General features: G+C 36.1%; 1 protein-coding gene across 1 annotated transcript; it reads right to left on the bottom strand.

Moving 5' to 3' along the window:
* Positions 1-5,914: 5,914 nt before the first annotated feature.
* On the bottom strand, positions 5,915-22,483 carry cta (Guanine nucleotide-binding protein subunit alpha cta). Its single transcript, XM_083135874.1, has 4 exons — positions 21,977-22,483; positions 13,124-13,174; positions 11,835-12,052; positions 5,915-7,058 (listed from the first exon to the last, which is right to left on the bottom strand). The coding sequence occupies exons 1-4, from the start codon at positions 22,454-22,456 to the stop codon at positions 6,701-6,703; spliced, it is 1,107 nt and encodes a 368-aa protein (XP_082992000.1). The 5' UTR covers positions 22,457-22,483; the 3' UTR covers positions 5,915-6,700.
* Positions 22,484-23,325: the final 842 nt, after the last annotated feature.

Here is a 23,325-nt window from a genome sequence, read left to right as displayed (position 1 = left end):
CCGCATGCGGCCCGCGGGCCGCCAGTTGGAAACCCCTGCACTAGATCAAGACATTGAATCGAACCATTCGTCCCACATTCGTCGAACACAAATGCTTTAGAACCAACTTCTACCTCCTTTTTGCATAATTTAAGAAGGTAATAACGTCTTTGATACTACTACTACTAATAATAATAAAATGTTGGTTCTGGGTTTCAATTCCGAATTGGGCTTGGATGTTTGTGAGTGTCCATTCATCTATTTCATCATATCATCACTCATCCTCATCTTCGCAAATTAGCCAAAAGTGGCACAAAAGCGAAGTAAAATCAAGCAAATGAATAACAATAATAATAATAATAATAATAATAATGTGGCCTCGCCACATCCTGTAGGGATTTTCCACTCAGGATAGAGGCTTTTGTCCTTTCATCGAAAGGCAAGAACAAAAGGTAAAGGAATGAGTATAAAACATCGTACAAGGTCAAACTCGGCCTCAGTTGGCATTAAGAATTCGTACAGTAAAGTGAGTGCAGGATAGAGGTAATTCGAGGCACAAAGAACCTAAGGTGCGAGACACCTTGGTAGGTTGCACCTCGAACCAAGGACAATGCATGGATTAACAACATCTCGGTCAGATCTAGGTAAGTGTGGAGAGAAATTAGCTCTGCCATCCTTTTCTTTCTTCTCCTTGACAAATAAGGCAATTCAACATTATAAAATGAAACCTCTCGCATTGCATAATTCATTACATCCCTTGTGACTCGAAGATTCCCTAGTTATAAATCGAGTCACACTTCAATATATATACACACGAGGGTTAAGTCATAAGTCATGGCAACTATTCTTTTTCTTGCGAACACGGACAACACGAAAAATCTAAGATATACGTTTGAAAGTGTATGCAATGTACCTTCGAATGAAGCCACCAGATGAAGTCTGGATGCGGGAGACTCTCCTAGGGAAGAGGCAAAACACAAGGACTTTCACATCATGGATCCTTCAAGTTAGGACTGCTAATTGGTGGATGCAGCACCATTCTCATGTTTCATAAAATCTCATTGGATTACAAGTACTATTGCATAAATTTTATTTGAAAGCTGTATACATATTTAAGGCAGAAACGCTTTTCAATAATAAAAAATGAAATAATATGCTTTCGATATTAAAGAGATAAAAACATAAGTTTAAAATATTAATAAAGAATCAATAATTAATTTAACAGACAATAGGTATATTTCAATGTGAACTTGTATACATTTTTAAATATAAAGCCAACCACAAAATGCATTGTGGATAATTTACAAAATATATTTGTTCAATTATATTCCAGCTTTGTACACTTCATTAGACATTTCTTACAGTGACATAGAAGAATGTAAAGATTAAAAGCATAAAGAAAATATGAAATGTAACAACACTTATAGGTAACTGAATAATATTCTTTACATTGCATCTCATTAAAATATGCTGTACAAAAAAAAGCACATACAAAATCTGTTGTGCGTAGGTGTATAATCATCATATATCTAACAAAAAAGTGTAGATGCTACAATTGCAAAATTTTGACATGGATTCTTCCCTCAGTCACTGTCAATAATTGTTACTGCTTGAAGGAAACATACAGAGTAAAATAATAAAAAAAAAGTCATTCTGGCACTAACACTTCTATGCAAGATAAGATGATATGTGAAATACATATTTTTTTCTAGAATTTTATTGTCCACCTGCGAAAAATGAAGATAGTGTTGCAATTCAAACATAATATTTGACATGAAGATAACTTTATGACACACTGCAATGCAGATTTTTGTAAAACTTAGTATTGCCAATTGAATTTACTTTAAATTATAAAGCACTGCTTACAATTATTTTTGCAGAATTCAAGCTGCCTTGCTCTTATGATGTTTATAACTATGAAAATATTATCGCCTATGAATCTCTTTCATATAATACACCAAAGTTCTAACAGGGATGGAATATTGTTCAGTTCAGTGGCTATAAATATATAAACACACATACATACACGCACACACACTTTCAGAAAATAATAGTAATTATAACAGTTGGATATTTTGGTCCATAAAAGGTCACAAGTCACAATGACGACTTTCAGTAAAAAAAAATATATCTACACTACATTCCAATAATCATTGTTGAAAAAAGCATGAATGAGCAATAGGTATCAGCTCTTTTACTTTACTTTGAACAATCCTTCAAAAATGTATGAAAAGAAAAACACTACATTTCTATAATGAATTACCTATTCATTATCTAATTTCCTCCAAGTTCATATGAAACCTTAACTAAAACATTTACAACAAAGTACGATTTTGCCCACAATTGACACTATTGGCAATATAAATGAAGTCAATTTAAGAAAATCTAATTTTGGGATGATCTCACATCAATAATCACTAATTCGACAGAACAAAAAAGTATGGATGGAACAAAGAAGAAAAAGAATGAAGTTAAATGAAAAATACAACCAAATTTTCTTTGTAGTTAATTAAAATCATTATAATGTAAATATATGAGCAAAAACAAGAAAGTGAAGTACCCAAACTTTCAACTTCATTGCAGAGATCCTGAAAATATTAGTCTGCATTTTTTAATAGCTTTGATGCACGTGTTATAGCTCAACCATTTTCTTGGTCTGTTTTTCTTAAAAATATGTCAAAATATGCCAACTGTACAATATTTTGTAGGTAAAAATAGTTCTTATGAGTTCTCTGGGTACGATCTGCCTTCAGAAATCGGACAGTGTTACAGGATATTATGCTGCATCTCACATCTGAGTTAGTAAGTTTGAGAAGGCATTAAATCAGAGTATTGAACCTATCAGTTGGGAAATTGCTAATTTTGCCATCCTGAATGATGAGATTAAAAAAAAAAATCCCATCCAGACAATTTTTTTTTCTGCACACCCCTAGTTTTCACTCACTTGCATGAATAAACTGCATGTTTGAACATTTGACTTTTCCATGCTTCTGGGTTATATAATTATCCTCACAACAAATCTTGAACAACACAGACACATGCATGAAGGTTACATGCTCTTTCAAAGATAAGGTTTTAAAAAGGTATAGGAGAATAACATAGCTGCCGAATAACAGAGCAAGTGGAACTGTCAAGCAAGTGATGATGACATGTCAAGATCATCACCCATTGTAATTTTCAGCTCTGCCCCTTCCACTTAGGAGTATGGTGTTTCTCAGATTGATCCAGCAAAGTTAAATTCAAAAACATAAGTTTATAGAGCAGCAGTATTTATAGGATAGCACATAGCTATAACAACATTTATATGGGTCAAATGTAAACAAACTACAAATGCTACATTAGGTGACAAGGGACATGTAAGGAAAGAAGAAAGGAAATTAGGAATAGTAAATGACATTATGGACCAAAAACGTGAAATAAAGAATGTGAAAAGATTAGTGACAGTCGTGGCAAAATACAGCCTTGCTGGCTAACATGCAAACCACCATCCAATATTCGGTGGAGGGGGGAAGAACAAGATGGAACTGGAAATTCCAATAGATATCTCAATATGTGATATCACTTCCTGGGCGACGTGAGGAAGGAAACCACATAATAAATCACGCATGCACCTCCATCTGCTCCTTGTCATATCCAGTCTTTTTTCCTGCCGGGCAAAAGTATGCCCCACTGGCACCTTTTTAGAGGTGAATGATTATGAATATACCACAATGTTTTGAGTAGTTCTTATGATGAACGAAGAGCAAACCAACTTGAAGAGTACAGGGACCTTTCTTCCTAGAATAAAGGCACTGGCTACATATATTTAACTTTTCAATGAGTAGGTCCTTTCAGCTTCTTTTTCAATCCCTTGACGATATTTGAGAAACTTTCAGGTAAGTGTTTGCGTTATTTTAATTATATCTTAGTGACACACATGGGCATCCGGAAGGGAAGGAATGTATGTTACATAAACTTACAAATTACACACATATATCGTTTCAGTCACAGAAATTTATGTTAATTATTGGAAGGGTGTTGCGGGAAAAAGTGTTTTTTTGAGGGGGCAACACTATTATGGGGGAATATGCCTCGTCCCTCCCTGGAAAAAAACCTGCAGACATCCATGGTGACACAATGCATGAAATAAAAGGGGGTATCAAAAAGTTTTGCCTGCTGAGGTATAATTTGTTTAATAATGGCAAGATTGAAACAATGGACATACATATAGTTTGCCTGTAGTGTCCTCTACTTAAAGTTACCCTTCCACACAGTTGCCATCACGTTCGATGCATTTGAGCGAGCATTTTATCCAGCCCTCAAAACCAGTTTGGAAAAATTCCACAGAACACTCTCTGCCTCCACTGTTCCGAGCTGTTTTAACCTCCTGTAGGTCCTCGAATCTCATGCCACGAAGCACAGACTTAGCTTAGACTTAAGTAGTTAAGTTCAAAGTGGGAGAAACCGAAAATGTGGACATGACAAGGAGTGGCAGGCCATCAACGTCGTTGACCGTCGACAACCACCACAGGGATGATGAGCTCATTCGAGAAGATAGATGCATCACCATCCAGGAAATTTCTGATGCAGTGCACATGTCCTATGGGTCAGCACATGCAATGATTGAGAGTTTGGGATACCATAAAGTCTGAGCTAAGTCTGTGCTTCGTGGCATGAGATTCGATGACCTACAGGTTAAAACAGCTTTGAAACGGTGACGCAGGGAGTGTTCTGTGGAATTTTTCCAAACTGGTTTTGAGGGCTGGATAAAACGCTGGCACAAATACATCGAACGTGATGGCAACTGTGTGGAAGGGTAACTCTGAGTAGAGGACACTACAGGCAAACTATATGTATATCCATTGTTTCAATCTTTCCATTATTAAACAAATTATACCTCAACAGGCAAAACTTTTTGATACCTCCTCGTATATATTATTTTATGACAATTATCATAGTAAACATTAAGTTGCAGTTATACATTCTTTACGTTTACAGGGTTACAGTTAGTTAAAACCTAATGCACTGCATTCTCTAATTTTAGTGTACAAAGAAAAGTTGAGAATATAAGAACAAACATAAATTGTAGAAAAATAATTAAAAATTGAGTATTTGTAATGGCATTCAACTTCCTTGGATGGCAATTCATAAAACAGACTTAATAACCTTGATTTACTGTACAACAATGTACAGGCGCTTATATATAAGTGCACTTATATTATCCTGTTAAGTGATGGGAGCTTATAATGGATGGAATGTTTCCTTAACTCGTTAAGTATAGTCATTTCAACTGATACAAAAAAAGTTAAACTAAAATCTGTAATTATGACACAAATGCTGCTGCCCTCTTTGGTTAAAACAATGCACTATGTAACATGAAGAAACACAATGACCTTAATGTACAGTCACGGACACTTCTGCATTGTAATGATTCCATTCAAAGTCAATGGGTTTGTTACAACCCAGAAGTGTCCGTGACTGTACTTCAATCCAGTACATAAATGAACAATGAAAATTAGATTTGGGCAATGTAAATGACATACATATGATTAGTATATTACAGTCATTTCAATGTGAGAACAAACAACTAACTGATAGCAATGAGTCTACACCTACCAAAATATGTAACTTTTTCATATTGAATTTTTTGATAAAATGCTTATATCTCAATGAATAACATTACTTCTGCAGTAACTTTGGAACTGTTATATCTGCTCATAATTGTTATTACTATTATGCCAAAGTGAAACTGAAAGCTGAATACCTAACAGTTTTCTGTTAAAGGAAACAAATGACAAAACAATAAGATATGAAACCACTATTTGCCACAAACATCCAGTAGCAATATGCAGAGGAACATTTGACATTTCACACATTTCAAAGGAAAGTTAAAGCATGTAAGTGAAGAAATGTCTTGAAAGAAACCAATAAAATTAACTATTTACGTCAATAAGTAATCTCAGAATACGTGAAAAGAAAATAGTAATTATCTTCTAATTGAAAGTAACAGAAAGGAAATTTGTTTGAAAGCTTTGGTTTAGACTAACAATTACTTAAAAAATATCACTACCAAACATATTTAAGTAAACATTAGTCTGGACATTAAATATTAATTTGCAGACAAAGTTTTCTTGTCTAAATGTACCTAAGCATACAAAGAAACACATTCATACACATATATTCAGCCCTGTCTTCACAGAAACAAATTGATACAACATTCCAAAGTATGAAAAAATAACGAGTAAGTATTTAACTTGTACAGATAACATGGTGTTCATTCCTTATTATATACAAATCTCTCTCTCTTTCATATTTATATATATCACAATTCTCTTCAACAATATATAACTACAATATTATGGAAGACAAGTACAAATGGTTGATGAAATTCATGCATAAAACAGATATATAAAATCAATACACAAATAATTTTATCATACAAATATATAGTACATATCTCCTTACATATAAACATTATACCTACATACAGTCCCACTATAAAATACAAGAAATATGATTCAGAAAAAATATGCTGCTCTTCATGCAAGAAAAAATATCACGCGCTGCTTGTGATAATATCATAAAAACCTGATATAAAGGCACTAGTTTCTTCATATAGCAATACAAACAAAATAACACATTTTATTCTTCCTGAGAGCTGTGTTTCTGATGAACGACAAGGCTTAGAAACATTACAACCTTTGTGACTGTAGTGTTGCAACATTTCGTCGACACAAAGCACTCACTGCAACATTAGATCTTCAAGATTCTTGTGCAAGATTGTATCTTTGACAGCATTGAAAACAACCTTAATGTTCTCCGTATCGACGGCGGTGGTGTAGTGATGGAACAGGGGTTTCCGTTTATCTCGCTTCATCTGAACAAACATGTTGAGAATGAACTTCTGGACTTCGGCCAGGTCGTGAGGGTTGCCGTTGAAGTTTGGGAAGTACCACTTTATGTTCGTGTCTTTGGAGTTCACCTTTTTCACAAGGAGATCAGTCTTGTTCAGGAAAAGTATTATGGAGACGCCGACGAAGATTAAGTTGTTCACAATGGTGTCGAAAATATTACAGGACTCTTCCAATCTGTTGGTTTTCCTGTAAGATATTCACAAGTGTCAGTCTTCCAAGTAATGTTAGCACCAAGAAGTTTACTGAAAGATCAATTTCAGTGTGCTACTTGACAAGTTTCTGGAAAAAAGCATGCCCTTGGAAATAGTTTTATTAAAAAAAATCTACCTTGCTCTAGGAAATGGGTTTTATATTCTACAATAAGGGTGTGATTTCCTATTTTGTTGTTGGTTATGGGGGATTTAAAACTGAAGTGACATGTCAGATGGGGGTTTCGCCAAAGCACCAAGCAACACATGACACCTGCAGCCTATAAAAAAGCATTCACCGAGCATGTGAAATCACCAGACTGAGGTGAAACAATGAACACAACTGAGAAAACAGCCCACACTAATAGACTCTGTCCAACTTCAAATCAATTTTATGTCTCAGGTAACAGTTTAGGTTAGCACGTACTGTTAATTGGACATTTTCCACTGGACACTATGTTTTGAGAGAACCTCCTCTTCTCTCATCTTCAGGTGAAAAGAAAATATGTTTGTCATTGGTGGGACTGAACCCATGGCAGACGTGATTTCACTGCAAATCCAGTGCGCTAAACAACCCAGAGGTGCCATGGAGTAGTTGGTTAGTGCACTAGATTTGTAGTAAAACCACAGGTCTGTCATAGGTTCAATCCCCATCACCAGCAAAAATCAATTTGTTCACCTGATGATTAGAGAACAAACACTCTCTCCAAACATACTGTTACAAGTACAGTTAAAAGTACTAGACAATGTGTAACGTCCAACTAACACTGCATAATAATGTAGAACCACCCTGACTAACATTCAGAAGATTATGAGTTTAGGTTGCTAGGCAACAGTCCTTCAACGGAAAGTTATCTGAGTGAAAACATGCAAACGTACATGTAACTCCAAATGACATTAACACATACCATGTAACACATAAAGAAACAAATAAATACAAAATCACTATTAGCATCACAGTATGCTAACAACTTCTGAGCTCTACTTATCATGATTAGATTATAAATTTTCAAAATGCTGTAGTATATGCATGTGAACATATGACTGTTCGGTAAGAATTTACAATACCACACTCCTCCCAGATTTCTGTAATGTTTCGCATACTCACTAATTGAGGCCTCCTAATCACGAATTTGAAGTTAAAATTTGGGGGTCACATGTAGAAATTGCAAAATAAGTTAAATTGAGTGAGGAAATTTTGCCGTTACAGTGCTACGAAACTAACATTTTTTTATCGGTCTGTGATCGCAATTGGGCATACAAACTATTCATGGATAGCCCCACGAACTATTCTCGGTAAGGTAAGGTTAAGTTAGACAAACATAGTTAAAATTTGGGGTCATAGAACCATGCACGGGTAGCCCCACAAACAATTCACAGATAGTCCCAAACCATTCAGGTTAGGTTAGGGAAGCGTAGTTAAAAATTGGGGTCATAGTAATATCAGGAATATATAAATTTCATTCTAAAACGTAAAATATTGCAATAACCATTGTTTTCGTGGACAAATCCAGGGTTTCTGTTCCGATCGCAGACCACTCAATTTAGCTTATTTTGCAATTTCTACACGTGACCCCCCAAATTTTAACTTCAAATTCGTGAATAGGAGGCCTCAATTAGTGAGTATGCAAAATATTACAAAAATCGGGGAGGGGTCCAGTATTGTAAATTCGCTCCGACTGTTCTTGTAACAGTCCTTTTCCTTGTTGACACAGCATCGAAAGGACAATTTGAAAGCTACTTGTAAAGGAGTGTATTGCACTCCAGCCTAGAAAACCAGATACTAGTAGCAATGGAATGCTCATCCACCGTTCACTGTTGCATAGACTGCCCAAGCCAATATAATAATCTGACAAGCCAAATAGACATTTTTGATAATCTGGCATGTTTTATAAGACTGTTGACTAAAAATATGTAAGTCTCTTAAACACATGTAAGTTTAGTTCATGTTATTATTTTTGTTATTTTATGCTATCTTTTTTTGTTGTTAATGCGTTCCAATGTAAAATGGCTAACACTGTATTTGGAATCTTATATTCAATAAAAAAAAATGTGCTGGCCATGTATTACCGAATGAAAAGCCACTCGGCAGGTGAGTTGTGAACATTCCAGAGAGTCGGTAACAATTTCTTACTCTTTGTCCCCCAGTTCCTGCTTTCTCAAATGATTTAGCGGTGTTTTGAATACCGTGATGCTCAGCTTCTTATACAGAGTGTTTCAAAAGTTTCATAACCCAAACTTTGAAAATGTATATCATGAAAACCGTAAGAGATATTTACACCGGGTTTTCTGCATTATAAAGTCTCATCCATTGAGATTTCTTTCAATGCTTAAAATTATCAGTTTTCTCCATACAGAAAATCTAGATAAAGTAATAACACAGTAGACTTCGACATTGCCTGGTACCTCCCAGCGTAGAGATGTTAATGCATTTTTCGCTGAAAATATCTACGTAGTACATTTCCTGTGTGCCTGATCTTCAATAATTAACATCTCTACACTGGGAGGAACCAGGCAACGTCGAAGTCTACTGTGTTTCAAAGGCAACAGATCCCGTTGCGGTAGCACTGGCAGAGACGATTCCACGCAGCGAAAAATCAGGCGAGGCCAGGCCGGCTCAGTGTTTAGAGCAATGGCATGGTATATCAGAGACCCGTGTTTGAGTCCTGGTCGAACCTGCATTTTTCGCTGAAAATTTCAACATTGGTATATATTGTTGAAAATCAATTCTCAGATGTTTTCAGCAAATTAACAATATTTTTTAAAATAATGTAATTGCTTTTATTTGAATACATGCTAACATAAATTTATTAATCCAGTGATAGATTACATGATTAGTTTAGTGCAGAAAACCTGGTGTAAATGCCTCTTACGGTTTTCATGATGTACATTTTCAAAGTTTGGGTTGTGCGACATTTGAAACACTCTGTAGTATGCACAATTGCTAGTAGGTAGTTTCCTGGTGCCTGATTTTCAGAGCTCGCGCCTAGCTTGGAAGAAAATTTTTTGAGCACTGGTTGCCTGTAAGCCCAACTGCCCAAGTATCTTTATAAAGATAGTTGGTCATGTTCGTAGTTATGACGTCATAACGTCGCTAATATATGCTGCAATTGCGATTTTGTTCTTGTATATTATTGTTAACACTCATATTGCACCGTAAGGACTCTTGCAGGTCTTAGTGTTCCATAAAAAAGGCAGGAAAATGGCAGCTTCCTTTGAAATTCGAGGCTTGAGTCAGTGGCACGCACACATTTCATTTCGGAAGTACAGGTTGTGTTCTATTGTTCATATGATAATAGTTCAATTAGTTTCTTGTTCCAAACATACTGTGATCATTTCCATGTGCATTTTGACAATGTCCGGCCGGTACTGTCTGGCTGCCTTAGCTGAGACCATGGACGGAAGTGCGCATGCGCCAACTGGTCGTGTTCAGTGGCAAAATAGGGGTGGTGGCAGGAAGAGGGTTCCGTGAAGATAGTCTGCTGTGGAAGCAACAATGAAGTTTCAAACGTAGTAACACTGCCGCCAAAATACGTAGAAATGTTTACGAATTATGTAAAAATAAATGAAAAAAATAGCCATCCTTATACTACATAAGCAAACAGAATATATCGGGAAAGTATTCATCACGTCACATTAGTAGATAAACTTGTTTGTAAACCAGTAACTTTACTTTGGATCATACAATTAAATTGATCTTAGCAAAAATTATAATTAGCACAAATGTATACAGCAGTGATCAGGATAGTATTCACTAATAATAGTATTATAAATATAATAAAGAAAATGTAGTAACCGAATGGTTTGTGGCATTGTGTATTATATCGAGGGCATTTTGTAGAATGTGCAACAGGGACCAAAACGACACAGTTTCCTTTGTTCCACTTCGAAACGGTTTGTAACGAATTGTAAGAGACATCACAAACACAACACAGCAAGCAGTAATAAACACAAGTGAACCAATACAAGCAAAATACCACAGGGTGGTTCGATGAATGTTCTACCTGCTTCCCCTCTCGCATTTGTAATCGTACTTTCCAGCTGGTTTCGTTTCCCTTGGCCGGACTGTACTTTGTTGTCTGGGGGCAGGGGGCCAACCCCCTTTTTTTTAAGAAATTTTGGAAATTTCTGGGTTCTTCTCCCTCCCCTCCATGGATATGCTCAATGTGTATAAATTTTATATAGTCCGATTCTATGGTATATCATTCATCTCTTTAGGGCAATTAGCCTACGATCTACAGTCGTTTCAAGGTGACTACGCATTTCGTTGAAATTCGAGGCTTGAGTCAGTGGGGCACAGACATTTCGTTTCGGGAGTACAGGTCGTGTTCTTCTGTTCATATGATAATAGTTCAATTATTTTCTTGTTCCAAACATACTTGCGATCATTTTCATGTGCATTTTGACAATGTCCAGTACTTTGTTGTCTGGGGGGAGGGGGAAACCCCATTTTTCAGAAATGTTGGAATTTTCTGAGTTTTGCCCCCTCCCCTCCATGGATATGCTCAATGTGCATAAATTTTATATAGTCCGATTCTATAGTTCATTCCGCGTACAACAGTATATTATTCATCTCTGTAGGGCAATTAGCCTCCGATCTACAGTCATCTAAATGAAACTCTGCATTTTGCTAAAAATTGGCCTGGTCCCAAGGGGCTTACCTAGTGAAATGGGCTTGGTCTCCTAAAGGTTAAAGGTCTGTTACTTCACAGAATGCCTTTTGCTTTCTTGTCAGGTAACAAGCTCACCACATCTACTAATAAAAACCACCTACCTGTCTTCCAGGAGGACCTGGTCGAACTCTGAGGAGGACACTAGAAACAAGATGGACGTTACACAGTCAAAACACTGGAACCATTTCTGCCTCTGTGACCTCTGGCCTCCCACATCCACAAAGTGAAAAGGGATATTGTTGATGGGAATCACAAACTCAGATATTCCTTTCGTGGCCTTTCTCGCATGAAGAATGTCTTGGTTTGTAGGAATGTACTCCTGCAACAATATATTAACATGAATGTCCATATTCTTACAATTCATCACTACTAAGTTAAAGTAAGATGCAATTATGCTTGTGGCATTGGATATACAATAATTAAAAGCATGATGTTTCATCGTTAACAACTGAAAAGTTTCCCTTCATGGGCTTTTTCACAATTAGAGAGACCAACTTGTAGGATTTGAAATAATCAATTTTAACATGCAGGTAAAAACAAATTTCTAATTGCAATTTCCCCACTCCATCTCATATGAGGGAGTACACTGAATCTTAAATGATAAAAGAGGAACAATGACAACATGAAATGTTAAAGCTGGAATAATCTTATTTATTGATTGGATGAAAGGGAAATTTTGCTTTTCATAAAAAAAATTCTTTCTAAACTATTATTAGTATCTTCTGCCTATAACTTCTGTGATACACTAGTTTTTGTTTTGAATGAATAAAAAAATGCAGCCCTAAAGTAGCTAATTCATACAGGTTACCCAATTTGGGGCACTGTGTTATGGCATCAACTTGTGTGTTGTTGATACCAATGTTAATTCTTCCTTCACCTTCCATATCATATTGTTTTATTTCTTGAATACAGTTCTCTCCCATGGCTAAAACCCTATGAGCATGTACTATCAGCCATCCATGCACAAGAATGATTAAACTCTCAACATGTACAGAATGAACATATTGCCTATTCTACTAATTAAACTTCCCCTGTAGTAATGAATGAGTTCCTAAATATTCTGACCTTCTTTCATTAGTCGAGCCATCTTAAAATATTTAGCCTTCAGAATAAAAAAAAAGCCTTATAAACAGAATGGGAAATGAAGCTTGAATATAGCCTGGCAATAAATTATGAAATTTTCTCACCTGTTCGATATGAGAAATTCTCATCAAAATGATAGGTTATTTGCTAAATTTTTACAAAATTCACATTACTTGTCACTAAATTAATTTACTCTCTCTTCTGTCACATCCCAGAAGTGATGAAAACTTACACAAAAATCTGAATTAAATGTCTAAATGATCGATACTTTACAACAAGATGTTACAAAGAAAACAAATATACTTACAACCCTCGCTATCCTGTCTAGGCTGTCTAGAAAATACTGCACAGAGTCACTCTGTAAGGCAAAAGAAAGAAGAAAAATCAGTATATATGTGCTAAAGGAAAGAAACACGATAAAATTCTCACAGAATGTTGATGCAAATTTCTCTACTTTTCACAAAAAATCTTGAGAGCTGGACAAAAAGTTCTAGTGAAACTACCCCTTGCAACATCGCGTGAAGAGTTGGACTGGCCTATAGAAAAATCAGCAAGCTCGACTGGAACTTAAACCTGTGTCTCTAACATACCATGTTATTACTCCACCTATGGTAGCACAGAGATTTCTGAAACCTTGGAAAATATTTAAACTACAGGCTTCCCTGCGATTCACTGTTTCCATGCCAGTGGTGGATCTACACTGAGCAATGAGAAAGCCCTGGTTTCACTGAAATCTTTTCATACCACTCTACTATGTGTGCAAAAAGGTAACATAATATTCAGCTCTGAGCTTCTATACCAGGGTTATAGAACAATCTCAGTCTTGCCTCGATAATTATTTCTCTCCTTAAATTTTCGTCACATTACTTTATTTCACACACACAAGAAACCAAAAACCTGATTTATGTAAACTGAAAATTTGGGGGGGGGCTCCTGCATCCAAGTGTATACACACACACACACACACACACACATGCATTTTTGTGTGATTGATTGATTTAATTTACTTCTCTTTTCTGCCACATTTGGCTAATCGCAAAGATGAGAATGAGTGATGATATGAAGAAGATACTTACAAAGAATACCCATGCCGAGATTCAAACCCGGGACCTCTGACATCATAGGCATTTCTCTTGTTAAAATAAAATGTTATTAGTCCTCACCTATAATAAGGTGCCTGTATGGAGTAACATTGTTCACTGCCATAAAAAAACAACAAGGGTTATAACATATTTTGTAACCCCCCCTGGATATAGTGTGATTCTTGGATACACCTAAAGTATGTGCCTCCTCAGGGAATGCAACCCTGAAAACTGATAACAGCATTACCTATTACACCCTCCAGGAAGAGTAGAATCAAACTGTTCGACAAATATTTCATACCAGAATATGTTAACAGAAATGTAAAATGCTGCACATAGCGAAGCAGTACACGCTGCTGTGAAGGCTGGTAACTGCAGTTGCTTACCCCCACGCAATCCAGGTCCCCCCTAACTTGTTCATTGCATCACTACTTGCGCAGAGACTTGTTATCGTTTGCCTGCTCCAGAGATAGATGGGACAGGGTATAAAGCTATACAAATTGAATGTTGCAATACATTACTATTGCTCTTTCCAGTTCTTACGACGAGCGCTCTAGAAGCTGGCAGGGGAAGTGGGGAGCGGGGAAACTACCTATCCAGCACAACGAGACAGGCCGGTTAGAGAGAGAGACTGCAGCGTTGCCAGAGTAGCGGGAAAGGTGAGTTGAAATCGAAAGAACCATGAAATACAGACCTCCCATTATTCGCGTATGCCCTGAGTATGCATATTACCCCCATCTTGTGGTCAGTAGAATACCCATAAGTGTATGATATCAAGTGTATAAAAAGGTTCATTGACAAGAGACCGAAAAACAATTGGTTTACAAAAACAGATACATGTCAGGCATATGGTATCGGCTCTCTCCATCAGATATTGTTTACTGTCGTTGCTCTTTTTGTACTTGAACCCCATAGACTTCAGTATCCTCCACAACGACGAAACTCCCCACTGCAAGCTTATTTGTGTTTGCAAATCAACGTGTAACTTGTTCAGTGTTGGATATTCATCCTTTACATAATACCCGAGGATAATTCTTCTTATTATATCTTTATCGCAACCGTCGATTGCCTTTGTGATACTGTTTCTTTTGATTCGTTTGCACGGTGATTCAAATGACGTGAAACCCGATGCCTCAAGACTGTCTTTGCCTTCCCGAACAATACGCTGCACAGTTCGCATCACTCCACAAGCTTCTGACACTCTCTGTTGCACTTTGTGCACACTTACCAAGGGACCACTGTTTTCTGCTTCCTTTTCAAAATATTCATGAACCCTACTGATTATTTTCCTGCCTTGGCTACAAACTACCTTCTTCCTGTTCACCATCTTACAATACTTACTTCGCCACTGATAAACACAAAGCTCCCAATGGAACAACGAGAGTACAAATTAACGTCACAGTACTTGCCACATACATGTTTATCGACGAAACAATGCAGTTAGGCAATACACGACCACGACAACAATTACTCCCACGCATGTTATTCCTACATTCCGCTCATAAAAAACAGGAATCGACACTGGGGCAAAACACCATCAGCAGCACGACGAATTGGCAACACAGCAATGTGCAGATCAAGCTTAGCGCTGCAGCTTCCTTCCAGGGACCTCTCGACTCCACCGCTAGGTGGTCTGTTCTCTGGTTGGTCAGCAGCATGTTCCCCGCTCTCCACTTCCCCTGCCCGCTTCTAGAGTACCCGCCGTAAGAACTGAAAAGAGCTATACAAGGTGGGAAATGTTTGATTGATTTGCTTTATTTTACTTTGCTTCTTGTGCCACTTATGGCTAATTTGTGAAGATGGGGATCAGTGATTATATGATGAAATTGATTAATGGACACTCACAAATATCAATCTCGAATTCTTTTTACAGGTACTTCTCAGAGTGTACTTTATGCTGTAAATATCAAATTTCTATTAGGTCCTCCATTAGATAGATAAGGGTTCAATTTATAAAAAAAATAATCAAAGAGCTATAAGGGTCATTCCACGTCAATTCATCCAGGCCATGTCACCCACAATCCCCGATTTTGATGAAATTCGGTATGCTTATAGAACTTTTGATGCTGATTACAAAAATGACAACATTTTTAAAATTGGTCAAAGGGTTCAGAAGTTACGCGCTTTTTAAGATCTCCGTGTACGCCACATGTGGCTCCACTTTGAATGACACGCATTAGGTTATAAACGATCGTATCTTTCCTCGGGTTTGCCGTAGAAACTTCAAGTTTGTTTTCTTTTGTTCAGAATAGTATAAGCTTTCATTCAAATAATGATTCAGAGGAATGCATCAGTAAACATGTATTTTTATAGAAAAATAAATGACTAACTTCAAGAGCGAATTTCATACAATGCCCCCCCTTCAATTTTCCCCCAATTTTATATGTAGGTAGCTCAGAGTGTGTACTAGTGCCTGATGAAAAAATTGGGATGGGCGGTTCAGAGACAGGGTGATAAAAAAATCATTTGCATAAAATGACATTAAAAGTAAATCTTATTAAAAATGCTTATGTATTTAGCACAAAGCCTGAAGTACAATATGTATCAAGTTACAATATTCAAAATTTATGTTCACTATGTGTGAATGTAAGCATAGGCTTAACTTGGCGGGGGCAAAGGGAAGCACTTGCCCCCTCCAAAATTTATAATTTAAATATATTTTGTGATCCTCCTGGCACTTGAGGAACAAACGAATAAAGAGTAATAATTGTGATTTTTCACATGTATTTATCAAATAATCCTGGACACTATTTTTATGCGATGGAAAACTTTGTGATTATCTCAACCCGAAGATAGTTTCCAAGTGACCCATTAAGATAGTACCTAAAAATTGTTCTCTATGCATTGCCAAAATTTCATGTACTATAAATTGTGCCGTTCACATTTTAGATGGTTATTTTGACCATTTCAAACACACTAAAGTATTTGACTTATCACTAAGTACATATGTCCATCCATTTGTGTTGTTAATGCCCACTGGACACAGCATACTTTTTGGCCAGTAGTGGGAAGTTGATGGACCAAGTGGATGCAAGAATTTAATAACTGCATCGCCATTTTCACGTGGATTTTTGAAGCAAGCCTACAAACAAGTTTGAGTCACGCTCATACATGCTACTACATAACTGTTTACTGTTGGAATTCGGAAAGCCACTTCTTCACCATACAGTTATACAAAACATATTACATCGGCACTTACTATTTTTGCTCTGACTGTTAAACATCTAGTGTTTCGAATTAATTGTTACAAAGTTACAAGTACAGTTACTTTTTATTTAGGAATTCTAACTGTAACTAGCTACTTGTAAAAGTAAGTACCTGTAGCGTTAACAACGGTAACAGAGTTACTTTTTGCAGTAGGAAAATAGCTAAATTGGACAATTCTGTTCCAGACTATAAAAATAAAATATGTACCGTCTCCAGATGCTACGTGAAAGGATTTTCTTGGAATTGCTGGCAAGGAAGCTATGCTTTGTTGCATGCTAAATTTAAAACATCCACGCTTTACTGTAATTCATTTCTAATTGTATGTGAAAACTCCATTGTTTTTGGTAGACTGCTGTGTTCGTTTGTAATGTTGTTGTCCAGCTAGGAAAAAGTCATTGTCGAGGGAATGGATCTTTGGATATTGTTGATCTTGGAATGGAGGAGAAAGAAATAGGTGCAAATAGAATCAATGACACCATATTCAAAATAGTGTGGTCAGCATACAAATGATTTTTAATTATAATCATTCAAGCAAAGCTGACTGTGTTTTCCATCATTTATTAGCAGCAATAATGTAAATATATGAATACATATTATGTACTAGAAACATAAGTAAAACACGGAACTCTTTATGATCATTGATTTTGTGTAACATTTACACAAATCAATCATTAACAGTACGTTACTGTTACAGTAACTGTAAAAGAAACTCAGTTACTTTCAAAGTACCAGTAACAATAACTGACTTACGGAACCTGTAAGTTCAAAATAGTGCATACTTCCTGGTACTGTTGTAGTACTTTGCAATCGCTGACACATTGTACTGTGCTTTGTTGTCATTTCACCCTAGATTATTACTAAGAAATTTATGCCTTGAATACTATTTCTACATAATTGCCGTACTTGTTACTTTATACTATAGATGCCTTTACAAGTATTTTTACTGTTCCAACCATCCCGTCAGAAAGATATATTCTGTGATATGTGGCGAAAAAGCTCCATTTGAAAAAACTTCAATCAGCACAAATGTGTAGTATTAATTCTTACTTCATATTATGTATGCCCATGAAGAGTAGCCAAAAGAGAACTTCCATATTGAGATAAAATGCACAAAAAGAATGTTCTCGAAGATAAATTTGCTAAACTTGGGAATGTAAATAATAATTATATATATAATTATATAATATATAAAATTTTAAAAAATGAAGACTGTTGAAACTAACTTATATACAGTGGAACCTCATATCCAGGACACCAGGTTGAAAAAACTTAATACGCGGGAAAATGTAAAATCTTGGAAAATTTCTAACCATACCATCAAGATTGAATGCAAAATGAAGGAAAATGTAAAAACGGGGAACTTAAATCGGGGTTCCACTGTAATTATTACTTGCAAATTTTAAATTAATCTATAAATTTGGGAGAGGGAAAGAGCTTCCCTTTGCCCCCGCCAGGTTACGCCTATGCTTAGTGAACATAAATTTTGAATATTGTAACTTGATACATATTGTACTTCAGGCTTTGTGCTAAATACATAAGCATTTTTAATAAGATTTACTTTTAATGTCATTTTATGCAAATGATTTTTTTATCACCCTGCCTCTGAACCGCCCATCCCAATTTTTTCATCAGGCACTAGTACACACTCTGAGCTACCTACATATAAAATTGGGGGAAAATTGAAGGGGGGGCATTGTATGAAATTCGCTTTAGAAGTTAGTCATTTATTTTTCTAAAAAAATACATAAAACTATATATAAAAATACATGTTTACTGATGCATTCATCTGAATCATTATTTGAATGAAAGCTTATACTATTCTGAACAAAAGAAAACAAACTTGAAGTTTCTACGGCAAACCCGAGGGAAGATACGATCGTTTATAACCTAATGCGTGTCATTCAAAGTGGAGCCGCATGTGGCGTACACGGAGATCTTAAAAAGCGCGTAACTTCTGAACCCCTTGACCAATTTTTAAAAAGTTGTCATTTTTGTAATTAGCATCAAAAGTTCTATAAGCATACCGAATTTCATCAAAATCGGGGATGGTGGGTGACATTTTCACAAAATTCTGGATGATTTGACATGGAATGACCCATAACTAAAAGAGGAAACCAGTACCAGAGGTCAAATATTTTCTGCCAAAACTTTGGATATGTATGTTTCCTCTAAAAAATTATAGCTCTGATATTATATTACTTCTCTACTAAAAAATCCTACACTTCGATATTTGTTCAAAATTGAACATCAATTTTGGCCTTAAATTTTAGCCATTTTCATTAGAGATTGTGGAAAAAGGCACAGAACATAAAATAAAGCTTGAAATGTACTGAAAACAATGTTGTTTGTCACAGCTTCTGTCATTTTTCTTAGCTGGGTTATCATAATTATTGCAAAGTCATGAAACAAAAAATCGCCACCATTTTTAAACAAAGTAAAGTTTTAGAAAAATAATGCCTGCTTTGAACTACCCCTGCATAGGTGTTAAAACAAAAAAATATTGAAAATTTTAAAAATGGTCGAGCAACCAGTGCTGGACCATTCCCTGTGGACTGACCCATATGCATTCTGGACAAAAACTGTGGTCTTAGTGCAATTTCTGAGAGCTAAAAGGGGACAAACATCATAGAAATGCTCCTCCCATGCATTCAACATTTCTAACAATATTGTGTACAGATATTAGTGGTGATCTGTGAGTGTTTTAGAGTCATTTGTCAAAAATATAACTGTATACCAATGCAAACAATGGTTGATACATTGCATACTGAAAAATGTGATATTTCTAATATGAACAATATTACCTTTCTGTTTTTTTAATATTATGTTGAACATGTATTGATTATGCTGTGTAACAATTTTCATTGTGGTAAAACTTGGGACGCCCTATCAAACAATTACCCGAAGTGGAGAGTCTTTTTCATCACAAAATATTACTTTATTTAAAGATTTTTCTACTTTCTGAATAGGTAAGAGCGATAATATAGTCATTTTCTGTTAGGACTGTCTTTCTCATCTCCAACAAAACCTAAATCAACACAATACTCCACATAGTTTCCGAGATATGACATGTTTTGTGTCACATGGTGCATTCATTTATTCAATTCAATCTTTAAATTTTCAAAAATTTATAACTTTCGACATATCTGTTGGACAAGTCTAATATTATATATTTGTCATATTGGACCAAGTATCTATCAGTAAAAAAAATCAAGCAAATCCATGACTATGAAGCAACGTTTTGTCTTTGAATCGGGTGATTTCACGTGGAATGGCCAACCCATATGCAAGTTCACCTGCAATACAAAGTAATTAAAAGTACTTGTGAACCCTTATGAATGTGTAGTGGCTATGCCTGGTTGGTTGGTTGATTAAATAAATATTTCCCAGTAACGGTTCCGAATGTTTAATGATTTTTTGAAAAAAAAATTATCATGAAGTAGTGCAGAATTGTAGAAATTATTGTTACGGTACAGTAAATCTGAACCTTGGTGACAGTAATTGCCACCACTGCTTGGAGTTCCAAAAAGTGTGATTTATCGGGGGGAGGGGGGGGGAGACTTGGAGAGTACCTTATGCAAGCATCTGCACTTCACATCAACAAGGCATTTTTCGTTCATAGAAGAAAGAGAAAGCACTGCAGAATACCCTAGTGGAAACGATCAAAGGGGTGTCGTGCTTCAGATCAGCACCAACATCATGAGATGTTGAAAGCATTTAGATGTGTTATTTGAATACTAAGAGCCCTAAACCCAACTTGTATAAGCTATTTGTGCACAAACATGGCTTCCTGCAACTTGAAAATCATGTATGCACATGCACTGACTTATCAAAAAATGGGAAATTATTACCGTAAGTAGTTTCTTGTGTAAAAATGAAGAAATCTGTCTGATGTATAGCAAATTAGTACCTTGGGGTGTTCATTGAGATGTGTGTGTAGTGGTCACATTGTTCTGATGTTTTTGAAATTTGTGAATTCTTCAATGCACATTTTGGTGGTACATATTTCTTTACAGTAGTTTTTTTTAGATGTGAAACAAGGATGTAATTTTTTAAGGGTGTACAGTCAATCACCACCAACTTAAGGTTTTGTTACGAAATATTTGTGTTAAGAACTGCGGAGTTTTAGCAATTACTTAAGATTTTGTTCAATATGTGCTTTCATATTTAGGTTAGGCAGGCCAGGTTTCGTTCTCTTAGCAATAAAATAAAATCCTTAAATGTATTCTACTGATTTACATCAACATTTTTTCCCATACGTCTATGATACTTACAGTCGCTTGCCAACGGAAAATACATTGCCCATGGGGAGTGTGCATGCTTGCATAATTTTTAAGTTTTTTTTTCAACATAAATAACTTTTTTTCGAAAGCCAGTGTTCATTACTTTAAGGAAGGTTGAAATTTCGTGTGACAATGATTGCCAAAATTCTACGATAATTAGTCTTTCTGTTAGGAGAAATTGAAAAAAATCATAAAACAATCTGAACCCTTACCGATCATAATTATAACGTAATATTTGACACTAGATCATAATTCATCTTGTTCTTTTCTCATAACTACTAAATACGTGTTGATTAGCCTTGTACACTCATGTTCAAATAAAGGGGTAGATATTAAACTGCTCAACCCTACTAAGTGAGCCACTTTATGTAAACAGGAGTGTACACAAAAAAATCAATTTGCTACAGATATACACTAAAAAAGTGGATGGAATGTACCGTCCAGCAGGTATATCATCTCGACTCCTGATTCAACACCAAATATTTTGGTAGACGTTCGATTATGAACAAGTGCAATGTGTCAAGTCCTAGCTTTATGTATATATACTATTTTGTGGAATAAAATTAATTAATTGTAAAAATTACAGCTTACCAACTGGAATTCTCTTCTCCTATCGAAAGCTCGTTTTATGCCGGGATCTTGCCATAACTTCTTTAGTGAAGGGGCGTACTCCATGAAGACTTTGGCATCAAGTAACGTGTTGTTTCCAAACTGTAATATATGTTTACCACACATATCATTCCTAGAATCACCCCACGGTATCCGAAGCTTGTCTCTTGCATCCACTAACACTTTCATTCCTTTCACTATATTCTGATATACGGTACATTGATATTCTCTCACAACTTCAGGTTCAAACCTCAGACCATGAATAATCCTCATTTGCTTCAAAAATGTTGATTTTCCACTCTCACCTGCACCAAGCAATAACAATTTCACTTGTCTCCTAAAAGCATGCTTGTCCTTTTCTATCATTCTGTCAATTTGTTTACTCTTATACCTTTGTTCAATTTCTTCTGGATTAAACTTAAACCTAAGACAACACGCACACGACCACATCTCCGTCGCCATCTTGCCCTCCACTCCATCACACACCAACCAGCGGATCACCAGACAGCGCAGACAGTTCATTCGTGACGTCATTTGGGAAAACATTTGCCGTCTAGTCACAGGATGTTGGACTGTCCCATTAACAGTTGAATTGTCAAACGAGTGTTAACGCCTTAAGTGATTAAATTACAGAATAATGAAAGTACAGCGACTCTCACACTTGCCCCATTCACAACAATTTCATCCACTGACCTACTGGTATCCCTTTAAATGATAGGACGTGACGCACGGAGGATAGTGTCAGATGGTCTCCAGCTGTTATCATTTCAAAGGGATTTAAAAGTTCTGCACACGCATTTCATGTTGTGACAGAAATTCCGCCCGAAACTGCCCAAAAATTGATATTATATCGAGGGAAACTAAAGATATACCTCCGGTCAAGTTGGACAATCCCATTCAGCCGTTCGGTCCTAGTTGACGTATGAGCAACTGAAAAAGGTCGTATTTGATTTTTCTAATTTTGCGTCCCTTGTCCGCCACTTCGGATCTCATCGCGACGATAAGAATGAACGATGATTACATGAAATTGATGTTGGGATACTCACAAAGGAACACTCATGTTCGGTCCAGGACTCAAACCCGTAACATTTGATAATGTGATCGCTCTCGGCCACTGAAGTGTCTACAAGTTGCGGACTAATTTCTTAGGATCCAAAGTAAAACCAGAGACCCTTTATTAAAATTGTAACCTGTTTCGATCAGCCTCTGCAGATAAAAGTTTTAAACGTGATGCTCTGTTAAGACACCCCTCTCCACCTTAAACGTATGTAAATATCTTATGAAACGTAAATAACCACCCCGCAATCATATAAAACTTATCTGTGATAAGA

This window comes from Lepisma saccharinum, chromosome 14, assembly GCF_977018435.1.
Source record: "Lepisma saccharinum chromosome 14, izLepSacc3.1, whole genome shotgun sequence".
Classification (NCBI taxonomy): domain Eukaryota; kingdom Metazoa; phylum Arthropoda; class Insecta; order Zygentoma; family Lepismatidae; genus Lepisma; species Lepisma saccharinum.
Note: the sequence above shows the minus strand (reverse complement) of the source record. Positions and strands in the feature narration are given on the sequence as shown.